General features: G+C 37.8%; 1 protein-coding gene across 1 annotated transcript in view; it reads right to left on the bottom strand.

Moving 5' to 3' along the window:
• LOC103744491 (sperm-associated antigen 16 protein) overlaps positions 1 to 11,292 on the bottom strand; it is a 619,142-nt gene extending 607,850 nt beyond the window's left edge. The window contains exons 1-3 of the mRNA XM_017801372.2: positions 11,151 to 11,292; positions 3,153 to 3,199; positions 1,171 to 1,266 (exon numbers count right to left, since the gene is read on the bottom strand). Coding sequence (XP_017656861.2) covers positions 1,171 to 1,266; positions 3,153 to 3,199; positions 11,151 to 11,280 — 273 coding nt within the window. The 5' untranslated portion in view covers positions 11,281 to 11,292. The remainder of the gene's footprint in view (positions 1 to 1,170; positions 1,267 to 3,152; positions 3,200 to 11,150) is intronic.
• Between the last annotated feature and the right edge of the window lie 1,450 nt (positions 11,293 to 12,742).

Raw genomic sequence — 12,742 nt, 5'->3', positions numbered from 1 at the left:
TACTCTGACTTCACCCTAAAGGTTGTCTTAAAATTATTCATACATCATTGCATTGAGATATCTGATAGACTAGTTAAGTCTATATAATAAACCCCACTTTGACTTCCTAGAAGGAACCTTTCCACAGGATTTGTTACAAAATATATTTTATTGGGGCTGGAGAAATGGCCCAGCATTTAAGAGCACCTGCTGCTCTTGCAGAGGACCCATATGGTGGCTAACAAATGTCTATAACTCCAGTTTCAGGGGATCTGATGCCCTCTTCTGACCTCCATAGGCATTGCACGACACGGGTGCACATATACATGCAGGCAATACACTCATAGACATAAAATAAAATAAAAATAATAACTATTTTAAAAACCAAAATACATTTTATTATGAGCTAGAGCCCTGCATTAATAACATAATCTAATAAAATTTGGCTTCATGAAATCTTCACTTTCAGCTTTTTTTCAACTGTAAGTTGAACAGAGGACTGGAAGACTTAATGGATTCCCAGACAAAAGAAGTCTACTAAATATGGAGAGATTGAAATCCAGTACAATACTGGGCAAAGTTTAGAATACCATCTTGTACTGAAGAAGTCAAACTTGCGACTAAATAAAAAATATCTTTTTTAATGAATGTTGGTATGAAATTATGAAGTGCTTATAAAACCTGTTTTTGCTAAACTTATTAAATTATGGTTAATTTTTAATTCTCTGTTTAATTTCATAGAGATGTCAATAGTCTTATTTGTTTTCATTGATATTATAATAAAAGGTATTTTTATCCCATCCTTAACAAAATTAGTGCATGGCCTGCACAGGAAAATATCATGACATATTAAGCATTCAGTGCATTCTTGAATATTCCCATGAAAAACAAAACTACAAAGTGCTTATAAAGCCTACTGTATAATCTTTAATTGATTCTAGATTCTGAATATGAGTGCTGAAATTTTTTGGTTTAATCTCTTATGACATTAATCGGAGCTCTCAGGGAGGATGTCATATGTGTGGCCATTGTGTGGAGAAAGAGTTTGCAGAGAGTAAACACAAAAGCTTACTTTCAGTGGTAATACTTTGATTCATAAATAATATATTCAAAGTTTAAATTACTTTCCAAACTTAGTATTAAAAATATTCCGGCTACACTACAGGCTGCAATGGTGTTCAAAATTCTCACCAAAATCTGAATATCTGTGTCTTGCTCTTGAACTATATGCATTGCCTTTGCCAGATCTTCTTCACCTTCTGGAATGCTGAAATTGTCATCAGGGATCTAGATCAAGACAAAGACAAGGAAAGGAGGTAAGGCAAATTTTAACATAGAACACTTCCCACTTAGCTAAGGAATACATTCTCAGACATTCAGCAGATGCCTGAAACTGTAGTTCATTTCCAACCTTCCATATACCATTGTTCATATATATGATGAGGTTGAATTTTTAGGGCACACTAAGAGATTAGTAATGATAATAGTAACAGAAAAATCACAACAGTGTACTGGAATAAAGTCTCTTAAAACTGATTCTTGATTTCTGGAATTTTCAAGTCAGTATTTTCAGACTATAATTGGCTATGGCTAGCTTAAAAAATAGGATATTATATTGAGCAAAGTCTCACATGGTCTCTTGCACTGAAGAAGTCAATTCTACAGCTAAATAAAAAGGATCCTTTTTAATTAATGCTGATATGAGAGGACCCATCTATATTTAACTTCAGATATTTTCTTCACAAATTAAAGCATTAAAGAAATATACTCTGCCCAGGCATGCTGGTACATTCCTTTATTCCCAGCACTCCATTCAGGAGGCAGAGGCAGATGGATCTCTGTGAGATTGAGGTCAACCTGGCCTACACAGCAAGCGCCAGACCAGTTGGTGCTACAGGGAGACTCTCCCTCCCTCTCTCTATAGATAGATTAGATAGATAGATGATAATGATAGATAGATAGATGATAGATAGATAGACAGATAGATAGATAGATAGATAGATAGATAGATAGATAGATAGTAGAGAGACAGAGAGAGATAGAGAGACAGAGAGATAGATAGATGATAGATTGATAGATAGATGAGAGATAGATGAGAAATAGAGATGTATGTGTGTATTTCTTAATTTTAAAACATATTTCTTAATTTAAAAAATTATTTATGCCTATGTGTATGCTTCTGTGTGAGTGAGTGTGAGCACGGCTATAGACCTGTGCCTCGTGTCAGGACTGGCGGGTGCTATGGAGATCCAGTCGGACCCAAATGTGGATCACAGGAATTTTAAACATGGGCAGGAAGAAAGAGAGAGAGAGAGAGAAAGGGAGGGAAGGGAAAGGGAGACTAAATTTAACTACGTTGGAAAATTATTTAACAATTCTGTTTTTAAAAAAGTTATGCCATGTAAACACCACCAACTTCTCCCTGATCAGGGCTTTTTCAGCATGACATTTTCATAAGTGGCCATAGAATATCTTTAGTTTATTACAAAATAAAATTTAGAAAGTCTTAAAATTTTGGAAAAATGCAATAAATAGGTGCTATTTACATTAAAGACAGTTAACATTTATCCTATGTGCCAGTAACTATACCCTTTATTTTAATTGACTTAGTAATTCCATATAGTTCATATGATGTCTATTTTACCACATGCCTACTTCCTGTGCTTGTCCTGCCTCGTCCAGGCCACACACTGTCGGGTTTGCTTCCACACAGTTTCACTCACAGTTTCGGACATCTAGAAGTGACTTTATAATCCATTCTAAGAAGTAATGATAGGTCTTGGTGAGAATAATGAATTAAAGGAGAGCTCTGGGATAAGAGCACATTTATGAGTTGAATTTGGGGTAGAAAGAAAGAAAAGGCCAGGGCGTCAACTGGCACTGGAGATTTGGAATCCCTGTCAAGAGCAAACTATATGGTGTGAAGATGCTGGACAGGAATGGCAGTCTCTGAAGGCATGGACCAAGCAGGTGATATGGAGCTGAATCTGAAGAATAAGGATCAGGGAAACCAAGACAGACAGATGTGTTTCCCAGTACAACATTTAAACAGCATTCATAATCAACTAAAAGCTACTTCTATTCAAACCCTAGTGCTTCTTTAAGAAAAAAAAACCTCTTATTATTTCAGAAAATGAAACAATTCATATTAACAATGAAACTTAGCAAGTTACCTCTTCATATTCATAGTCGTCTTCAGATGTTTCAGTTATGGTGACCTCTGAATGGCTGTCAAGTTTAAACTCAAAATATATGGAATATTATCATAGTAAAAATCGATTTGACCCCAAATATAGTATTGATCCTGCTACCTCACTATGAGTTCTGTAAATACATGTAATTTAAATTTCAAATTTTTCTTCTGTATAGTCAATAAAATTATACAATAAATTATTTTCAATTAGTAGTTCTATTTTTATAGCCTTAAATCCATGAAAAACTATGTTTTGTATATTTTTATTGAATTTTTGTGTATTTCATACAGCACATCTTAATCATCTTTATATCCCCTTTCCCATCAGCACAATCCCAGAGCCCCTTACTGGAATTCATGCATTCTGACATTCATACTAATGCCTATTGAGTTGTTAGTGTCCCCAAATGTCCCGCAGTGCAAGTTCAATCCTCAGCACTTCAAAAACAGAACATGAACACTAGGAGGTAGGAAATATTGCGCATCACTTAAGAGACATCTTTTAGGTACCAGCAACCAAAATACCTCAAAGGATTTCAAAAGCTTTAAAAGAGGTAATGCCATTTTCTGTTCTAGTTTGATTTCTGTTGCTGTGATAAACAATGAGCAAAACCAACTTAGGAAAGGAAAGAGTTTATTTGACTTCTAGCTCACAGCCCATCATCCAGGGAAGCAAAGGCAGGAGCTCAAGCAGGAATCTGGAGACAGGAACTGAAGCAGAGACAACAGAAGAACACAGCTCTGAAATGATGTCTGGATTACAGAAAACTCTCTACGACTATTTTTTATTATACTTTTGCTCACTCTAGAAAGAGATGAGCACATCTTGTTCTTTTTCCCTATGGGCAAAGATAACAGATATATAAAAGCCATTCTAAACTGCTATCCAGTCCTATATTTGTATTTTTCTGAATTTTTTTTTACTTAAATAAAATTCCCAGAGGTTCAGTAACAGGAAGTTATCCTCATTTCTGTAGAAACATAGACTCCTTCCAAGAACAGCTACTCCAAAGTGATATGAACAGCAGTCCTTCTGTAACTCTCCAGAAAAACAGGGTCATCCTTTGTACTTATACATAACAAATTCCAAAGCAAAGAAAATCTTCTTCACAGACTTTCAAAGGTACAAATAAGTCATGCCCTGACTATATGAGAAAGAGATGCCACAGCATAGGCTGTTGACAGAGCAATGTGGAGAGAGAGATTTGCCCTCAAAGCATTGGAAATATCAAGCAACACTTGTAACTCCTATCCAGCAAATATTCCAGGCAATAAATTTTAATGATTAATGATAAGATTCTAAGAAAAATAATTATAATTCCATAAAGCATGAAAATATTTCACACAGACTGTTAGTACACTTTAAAAAAAAAATCTTTGAGATCAAATCCCACAGAAAACAGTCATCTCTAAATTGAAATTGAAGAAATCAAGGAAATTAAGAGATTTTATCAAGGTCACACACAAAGTAATGAGTGACAGAGACAAGTTTTTTTAATCCAAATGTAAATAATTTTCTGTCACATCATTCCTTTTCTACACTGACATAATAGGAATATGTGAATATATTGATATATTAGATAATAATAAGAAGAAAATTGTTAGCAATACCCTAGGAAATAGACTCACATATATGTTCTTCAAACCCCCAGTGGCATGTTACTAGCAGCTAAACAAAATCATTTAAATAGCTCAGAAGAGCACAGAAAGAAAGAAATATAAAATAGCCAGAGGTTGCAGAGCCAAACATCAATTTAACCAAGGTCAAAAGATTAATAAGAAAAAAGATCAAATACAGGACAAAACACCCAAAAGAGGAGCAGATATATTCTTTGATATCTTGCGCTCCTAGCTAGCCAGACGACAGTTGTACAAGGACATTATATTTGTGTGCATCTGTCATCTAACTAGCTAGCAACACACGGGCAAATGTGCAAGCTAATACTAAATGACTCTTCAGCAGTTTACAAATGTGTTTGTCACAGGAAATATAACAATAAGTGAATGTGGAAATTGGAGGAGAAAAGGGAAGAGAAATAAGACTCACAAAGGTGTAGCACAGTCCATCAGTTTCACAGACTTTTAAGCCTGAAGCCACAGACTTGACTCTAACCTTCACAGCAGTCGGGGTAAAGGATTGTAACTAGACGTCAATTCAGGATCCACCCAGTAAAAACAGATAAACTGCTCAGCAGATGTACAGTATTTTCTGGCTCCAAAGTCTCAGAGAAAGTATACTCTTGGGTTCTCATAAAGAGAACACTGTATTATACAGATATTGATTCCCTCTGGCCCGTGGGACTGCCTAAAATACAGAGTGAAGAAGGAACTGATGAAATTCCATGTGTGAAAAAGTTTGGAAAGTATTTCTTCAGACAGCAATCTTGCCAGAGTGGAAACGGCCAATTCTCAACAATTGTCTGAAAGATAAAACCCTCTACCTTACTGCTACTTTAACTGAGTAACTTTCTCATCTGTAATTTAATCTCTTAGGTGAGCCTATACACTAAGAAACACCTATACAATTCGGCTGCTCACAACCGTTACCAAGAGTTTTTTTCCACTGAAAAAAATCAGTGTTCTGACTGAAAATCATTTTCATAATGCCAAGCTGGCTCTCAGTCCTTTAACTATTCCCCTCCCACTATCGGCCTAGTATTCTTTCAAAGAATGTAGTAAGAGTTGAATGTAGTTCCAAACTTCTTTTTTTTTCTACCTCCGTCTGTTGCTGTCAGATCTAGTTTTTACCTCTAGTTTTCTAGCCTTCTCTCACTCATCTTTTCTATGGTTTTTCTTTCCTGTCTGCCCTAGAGCCATATCCCACAGCAGACACACACACACCCTCCCCACCACTTCCAGGTCAGATTCTGTATCCTGGCATCACAACCTAGTCACCAACTAACTACAGCTTCCACTCTACCACATCTCCACTTGTTCTGGAAGAAATTTGGGAGGGATTGTAAGTTTTTACAGTATAAAACATTCCCTGATAGTTGGTCACCATGGGTAGAGGAGATTGGAGGTTTCCAAACTAGCAGATTGTGCCCTAGTTCCTGGTATTGTAGAACCAACCAGAAAACGGGCCAATGTAATACCTGTACCGAAACTGCTGTGGAGCCCTCACCCCATCACAGTACCACAGAAGACACATATGCCTCAGAGGGACAGTTCAGCCACACTAATGGAGCAGAGGTAACAGCTGGTATGAAGGGATCACACATAATGTTCTTCAGCAAATGAGCCACAGCCAGAAACCATTGAATAATTTTCAGATATGAGAAGTATACAAAGTTCTCCATATACCAGCCTCTTGTTGCCACATTTTAGGTAGTGATCATAGCCAGGACAACATCTTTATAAAGAACCAAAATGAAACACACCTAATTATATTTAACATTATTTCTCAAAGTTCCATGGGCAGAAATCACTTTGCAATCTTTGCCATCATTTCAAAGTCAATGTTCACAGGCACAATTTAAAAAAGAAAATCTAGCCTAGATCCTTCTGTCAGTCACATATTATTTACCAGACTATAAAAGTACTATAAATAGCAAACATTAACAGTCTTCTTCCCTCTCTTAGAATTTCACTCTAAATAAAGTTAACTGAAAAGTATGGATAGAGATGACAAATAATTGGCTGGCCTGCCTATCGCTATCTCTTTCCCCACTGCTGCTTACTTCCTGCAGCATTTACCACCAAGTCTTCATGAGTCTTGAGAGCTATTAACACCACATACACAAAGCCACTACTGATCCAAAAGAATTGGCAAGAAGGGGAAGCTACTGGCCACTCCTGTTCTCGGTGGCAGCAACGCATCTGTTCAGCAGCTGGGAAAGAACTTTCTTTCAACATGTAGGACTCACTCAGTTCTCGATGTATTATGAGTCTCTCCAACTGGTAAGCCAGGAGCTCCAAAGCTGGGGGCGCTAGAGATCAGTCTTCTACCTGGAAATTTTGTGATTGTTTTTGGAAACAGTCTCCCTATGTCGGTAGGCTAGCCTGGAGCTGCCAAACTTCCTGCTTCATTCAGCCCCTGGAGGACTGGGATTACAGGTATGTACCAGTGTGCCCAGCTATATCTGAAAATATCATGGCTACAAGTCAAGATATTTTTCCACAGGCTTGCTACTACAATTATGGTCCTTAGACCAGCAGCACCTTGGGAGCTTGTTAGCAATGCAAGAATCTCAGTCCGTACCTGGATTTACTGAATTAAAGTCTTCTTTGAAAAAGATACACAGATGATTCATTAAAGATAGCCTAAACTCGAGGACACAGAACAAAACAGTTTTTCTCTCTAAATAGTCCATGACATTAATACCTGCAATATTCAACACTCAGGTCAGTAACATGGGTCTTGGTCTGCATTCAGATTGCCAATCCTTTTTATCTGAATAAATATAGGATATATATTCTAATATCAAAGGACAAACTTTACGATAAATGGGAAGTATATTGAGTAGATCATAATTACTATGGAGTTTACAATTATCTTTTTACCATGATATAACATTTCAAAGTACCATTTTATAACTTTAGAAATGGAGGTTATCTAAAGTAATATTTAAAAAAAAAGAACTTTTTAAAAATCCTTTTAGAAGGGAGCAAGGCAGAAGGAAGGAAAGAAGAAAGCCTATCAAGTCTGTTAATCAGCTAAATTTTTTACTTACTCAATTACATTTCTTTCTACCAAAAAAAAAAACATTAAAAACAATAAGATGAAAAATGACAAAAGCTCAGATTTCATGACAGTTCAGCAAACATTACTCCTGCAGTGAAACCTACCTAGACAGGTCACTTAAGAAGACAGATAAGGCTGGAGAGGTGGCTCAGTGGTTAAAAGCCCCAGCTGCTCTTACAGAGGACCCAGGTTCCCAGTACTTCCGTGGAATCTCACAATCTTGCCTAATTCCACTTCCAAGGGATCCAACACCCTCTTCTGGCCTCTACCTGAACCAGGCATGCAAGTGGTGCACTTACATACGTGCAGACAAAATAGTCAAACACATAAAATAATTTTTTTCAAAGAAGACAGACATCTAAGAAGCATCTTAGGTGGGTTATCATTCTCCTTCAGCACCCTGTTCAAAATGGATGTGAAGCTTCATTTCACAGTTACAGTCACTGGGACTATTTCCAGGGATGAAAAGCCTGGCTTAACTTCAGTCAGCCATAAGAAACTGCTGCTGGGGACAAGAGAGACCTTTTAAGCTCCCAGCAAGTTTAAACACATGAACTTATATCTAAGATGCCAAATCATCAGCATTAGAATGTACAGAGAGATGAAATAATCAAAAGCTAATTAGGAAGCAGAGAGCCAAGAGAAGGGAGGGAGGTAAAAATGCTCCCCTCTCCTAGCGTGTGTTCCACTTTCCTTCCCTGAGCAAGGTTTTGGTTTTGACAAATAACACCAAAATCAATTAACCTTTAGCTGGCCTAATACAAATTCATCTCAACTAGCAGCTGACAGTTGAAACTGGGCACTTCAGAATAGCCACAGTCAACAGTAAAAGGCAGCCTCTAGTCACTAGTACAATTCAAACTTCATACAAATTGTGATTTATAGATAATTCATTGACAACACCACCCAGCCTTTCTTTATAAGTTCGGGAGACAATTACTTAACCCCAAATACTTTATGATGTTGCAAATATTTCCTCACAAGAAGTCCTACAAGGAATTCGTGCGTTCCCTAACCGCATTTCTAAAGCTTCGGTGACAGCTAAGTAGGCTAAGAACCATGTGATGTATGGTGCCCTCTCCCCTAGTGCAAGTGTAAAACATGAAAGCAATTATATATAGTGAAGACCAGCACAAGAGAAACAAGTGTAACTGGTTACAAGTAGCAAGTTACAAGGAAAGGGTGTCAAGGGCTTAGGAATCTTTTTTCCTGAATACATTCTTTAAGACAGTGAGGTTTGTATTCATGAAAACATTTTCCCCCATGATGAATCTTGGTTATGTGACTGGCTTGGGCCACATTAGCCTATAATGTTCTGAATCTTTAGGAAAAGAGGGTGATTCCTGGAGAATCCAAGTCTGAACCTCTTTCAAAGCCTTCTCAATACTGGTAAGTCCTTATCTCATGTACTAAGGGGGATGACATCAGTCATAACAGAAATCCAGGACCAAATGCAGTAGGTTAGATATGATTTCAGATATATGTAGAGGACACTGGATTTCCAATTCATTTATGCATATTATAATTTCTGTTTACCCAAGAAGTAGCCTGAGAGCTAAAGACTTTAAACCCAAGAAAGTCTAATTTCAGCAACTATCATAATAGACTTAGGAAACAATGTCAAATAACATTATTGTGTCAGTTCTTAATTATGCATGTAGGAGAGCCCAGGGATACACGGATAATTGGCATTTACAAGTAATCCTCAAACTTCATTTTAACTAAGAGTTAAAGCCTCTCCCATGACTAAACATCTGTCCTAGACACTGAATATAGCAAAACTGACTGGTTAAGTGTTTGACTTTGCTATTCCCTGGCTATTCTCAGATGAAACATGAAATAGTAATCAGTCAACCAAAAAGAGATTTAAAAAAGAAAAGAAAAATTAGATATTTAACATATTGGATAATAAAATCCTGAAAACTTAGGATTTGAATTGTTACATTTGTAACTGTGATTTAAAGAAGGATTTGTAAGACAGGTGTGTAAATAACGACAGGTTGGCAGTTTTGATTCAGGGATCTTGCTGGAATTCAGTAAATCTGATTTTTTGCTTAAGGTTTCATTATTTAGCAACCTATCGTTTATTTTACAAAGATATCTGCAAAATTATTTGTCTCAGGATAATAACTAAACTATGCTTATAGAAATCATTTTGTGGCAAACAAAAATAAAAATGTTTTGTTGCTATTCACTAGCAAGGGTACTGGAAAACTATACTTGATATAGATGAATTCAGAAAGAATAACCTGAATGTTTTTTTTTAATTTTGAAGGAATATTACAAGATGGTCTGCTAGAGTTATGAAAACAGCACAAAGCCTCATTTATAACACTGAAGCACTCATATATTAACTTCAAGGTATTCAGACATGCTTTCCTGCAAAAAATATTTTGTATCCAATACAATACTACATATTTTTTGTATCTTTTTTACTGAATTCTATGTGACTTCCAAAATGAATGTATTTTAACCCGAGTCAGAAGAAGTTAATCGCCTTGCTAAAACTCATAAAATCAATCATTGCTGGATCTCCGTATCTTGAATTAAGGTGGGGATAGGGGATGCTATAACTGGACAAAAAAATAAATAATAGATTTTGAGTCTGACATCTTTAGGAATAGCCATCTATCTTTTATCTGCTGGAAGAAAGACGTTAGATGGCTTTTACTCCCAAACATTGCTCATCAATACAGAATGATTAATGTGCCCACCTAGAGGAGGGAAGCTCTAGGCCTTTGAAGAATTAGTGAACCTAATTATCCTCATAACGTTATTCAATTTTTCTGGAGTCTCCATTTATAACTGCTCATCACTGCTGTCTTCCCAGCATCTCTTGCTATCATTAAATACCCAAAACTGGAACTACTCACGAAGAAAACCCCGCTGAGACCAATCATTTAAGCATTGGATGATTGAACCAGCAGCAGGTTCATAGGTGGGGCAGCCTGAGCGTCCATTCTTTAGAACCCAGTGACAGAGATCTCACTTCATCTCTTAATATCTGATGTATCAGAACGGTATTCTGACAGTTAGGGGGTTTATTTAGAAGCATTAAATCAAAGTTGACTTCAGTCAGTTCCTAAACCTAACTAGCAGTCCTCAATCTTAAGTGTATTGAGTGAGTACAAGGCCCTACAAGTTGGAAGGACTCCCTCCTCTTCAAAGGGCAGCGGATACACCTCCACCTGGGACCTCGGCAGTTGGTAGGAGAGGGCGGGGAGCACTCCGGACCAGCAGGGGAGATCCGCCGGGGAGCCCACAGGCCCCGTGCAGGCTCCACCAGAAGGATACTCTCCAGGTAGTAAGCCCCCTCGGTGGCTAACGCCTCCTCCATGTCTTCCCCGGGCATCGGGTCACTGCCCAGCGCCTCCTCCAGCACCCGCATCGGGGGCACCCCACGCGAACCGGCGATCCCCGCCATCCCCAAGGTTGCCCGCGGACAGGCGGCGCCTTCTCGTCTGCAATTCTCGCGAGATCCCGGGACCCTTCACCCCTTAGTCGGCCTGGCACCTGAAGGCCCACTGGAGCGTGCGTCTGCGGTTACTATGGCACCGTGTTGCCTGGTTACACCAGGGCTCCAGGGCAGCTACTGGCATAGACTAGAGACCAGAAACTAAGGGCTTGTATGTTTTCTCTTCACTTTGACCCTGTTTCTTCCTCGCTCCTTGTACTCCCTGCATCGCCTTTCTCTTGTTTCTTGTTTCTTACATGTTTCTTCTTTCCCCAATTTCTAGATGTGTAGGGAGCGCCAACATTTCCAGAGAAAAGTCATCAGAAGTCATTTGTATCTAGAGGAAAGAGCAAAAAAGTTCCAGAAATCATGATTGACCTATTGAGGAGCTGGCAAATGCCGGTCACTTAACAGTAAAGAATGAGAATGGTCCCCAATGTATACCATTTCTTGCAATCTTTAAAATGTTTATCTGGAGTCTGTTTTGACTTTGGTTTCATATACTGGGGCTTGAAATAGACCTACTAACATCAATTTTCAGAATTAATTTTTGCTACAGTGAACTGAATTCCATTAAAAAACTGAGTTAACGATGACCCTAACCTAAAGTACAATAGATATTTGTGTGGGGGAGTTCAGATATAATGTGCTTGAGCTAAATTAGAGGGAATGAGGGAGGGAGGCAGAAGGAGGAAGACTGACGAGGAGGAGGAGGGGAGGAGGAGGAGGAAGGGGGAAGGGGAGGGAGATTTGTTAATCAAATCAAGGAATATAGATTAAAAAGGGTCTGCAAGGAAGAGAACATTACTGATGCTTAGATACATACACAATAACAGATGAGAACTAAACAGGAACCCCAGGACACAGAATTTAAAAGAACAATCATAAACAAGACCAAACAAATTGATGACTTTCAATAACACATAAACAACTCAAAGAATTCAAAGAAGATAGGAGCAAACTCCTAACTAAAGCTCATGAAAATACGCACAACTGAATGTCAGACTTGAGAAGTGAATTCACAAAAGAGATAGAAATACTGAAGAAAATACAACCTAAAATGACAATGGAATTGGAAAACTCGGTAAACCAATTTGAAATAATAGGGAAAAATCTCTCCAGCAGAAAGAATTAAATGGAAAACAGAGTATAAAGACTTGGAGACACAGTTGTAGAATTGGAACACTCAAGCAAAGAATACATTAGAATCATGAATATACAAGCACCAAACTCTGGTGCACCTAATTTCATATACAAAGTACTACTAGACTTCAGTAAACAGATCAACACCAACTCAGTAATAGTACAGTATTTCAATACCACACTCTCTCCAATAGACATGACAAACACAGGAATATAATGTGCAGGAATTGTGGGACACCAAGAAAAGACCAAATCCATGCACAATAGGACTAGAGGAAGGAGAAGAATC

The sequence above is a fragment of the Nannospalax galili genome, unplaced genomic scaffold, assembly GCF_000622305.1.
Source record: "Nannospalax galili isolate Female #2095 unplaced genomic scaffold, S.galili_v1.0 scaffold281, whole genome shotgun sequence".
In the NCBI taxonomy this organism is placed as follows: Eukaryota; Metazoa; Chordata; class Mammalia; order Rodentia; family Spalacidae; genus Nannospalax; species Nannospalax galili.
The sequence above is the reverse complement of the archived record's forward strand: the minus strand, read 5'-3'. Positions and strand labels throughout refer to the sequence as shown.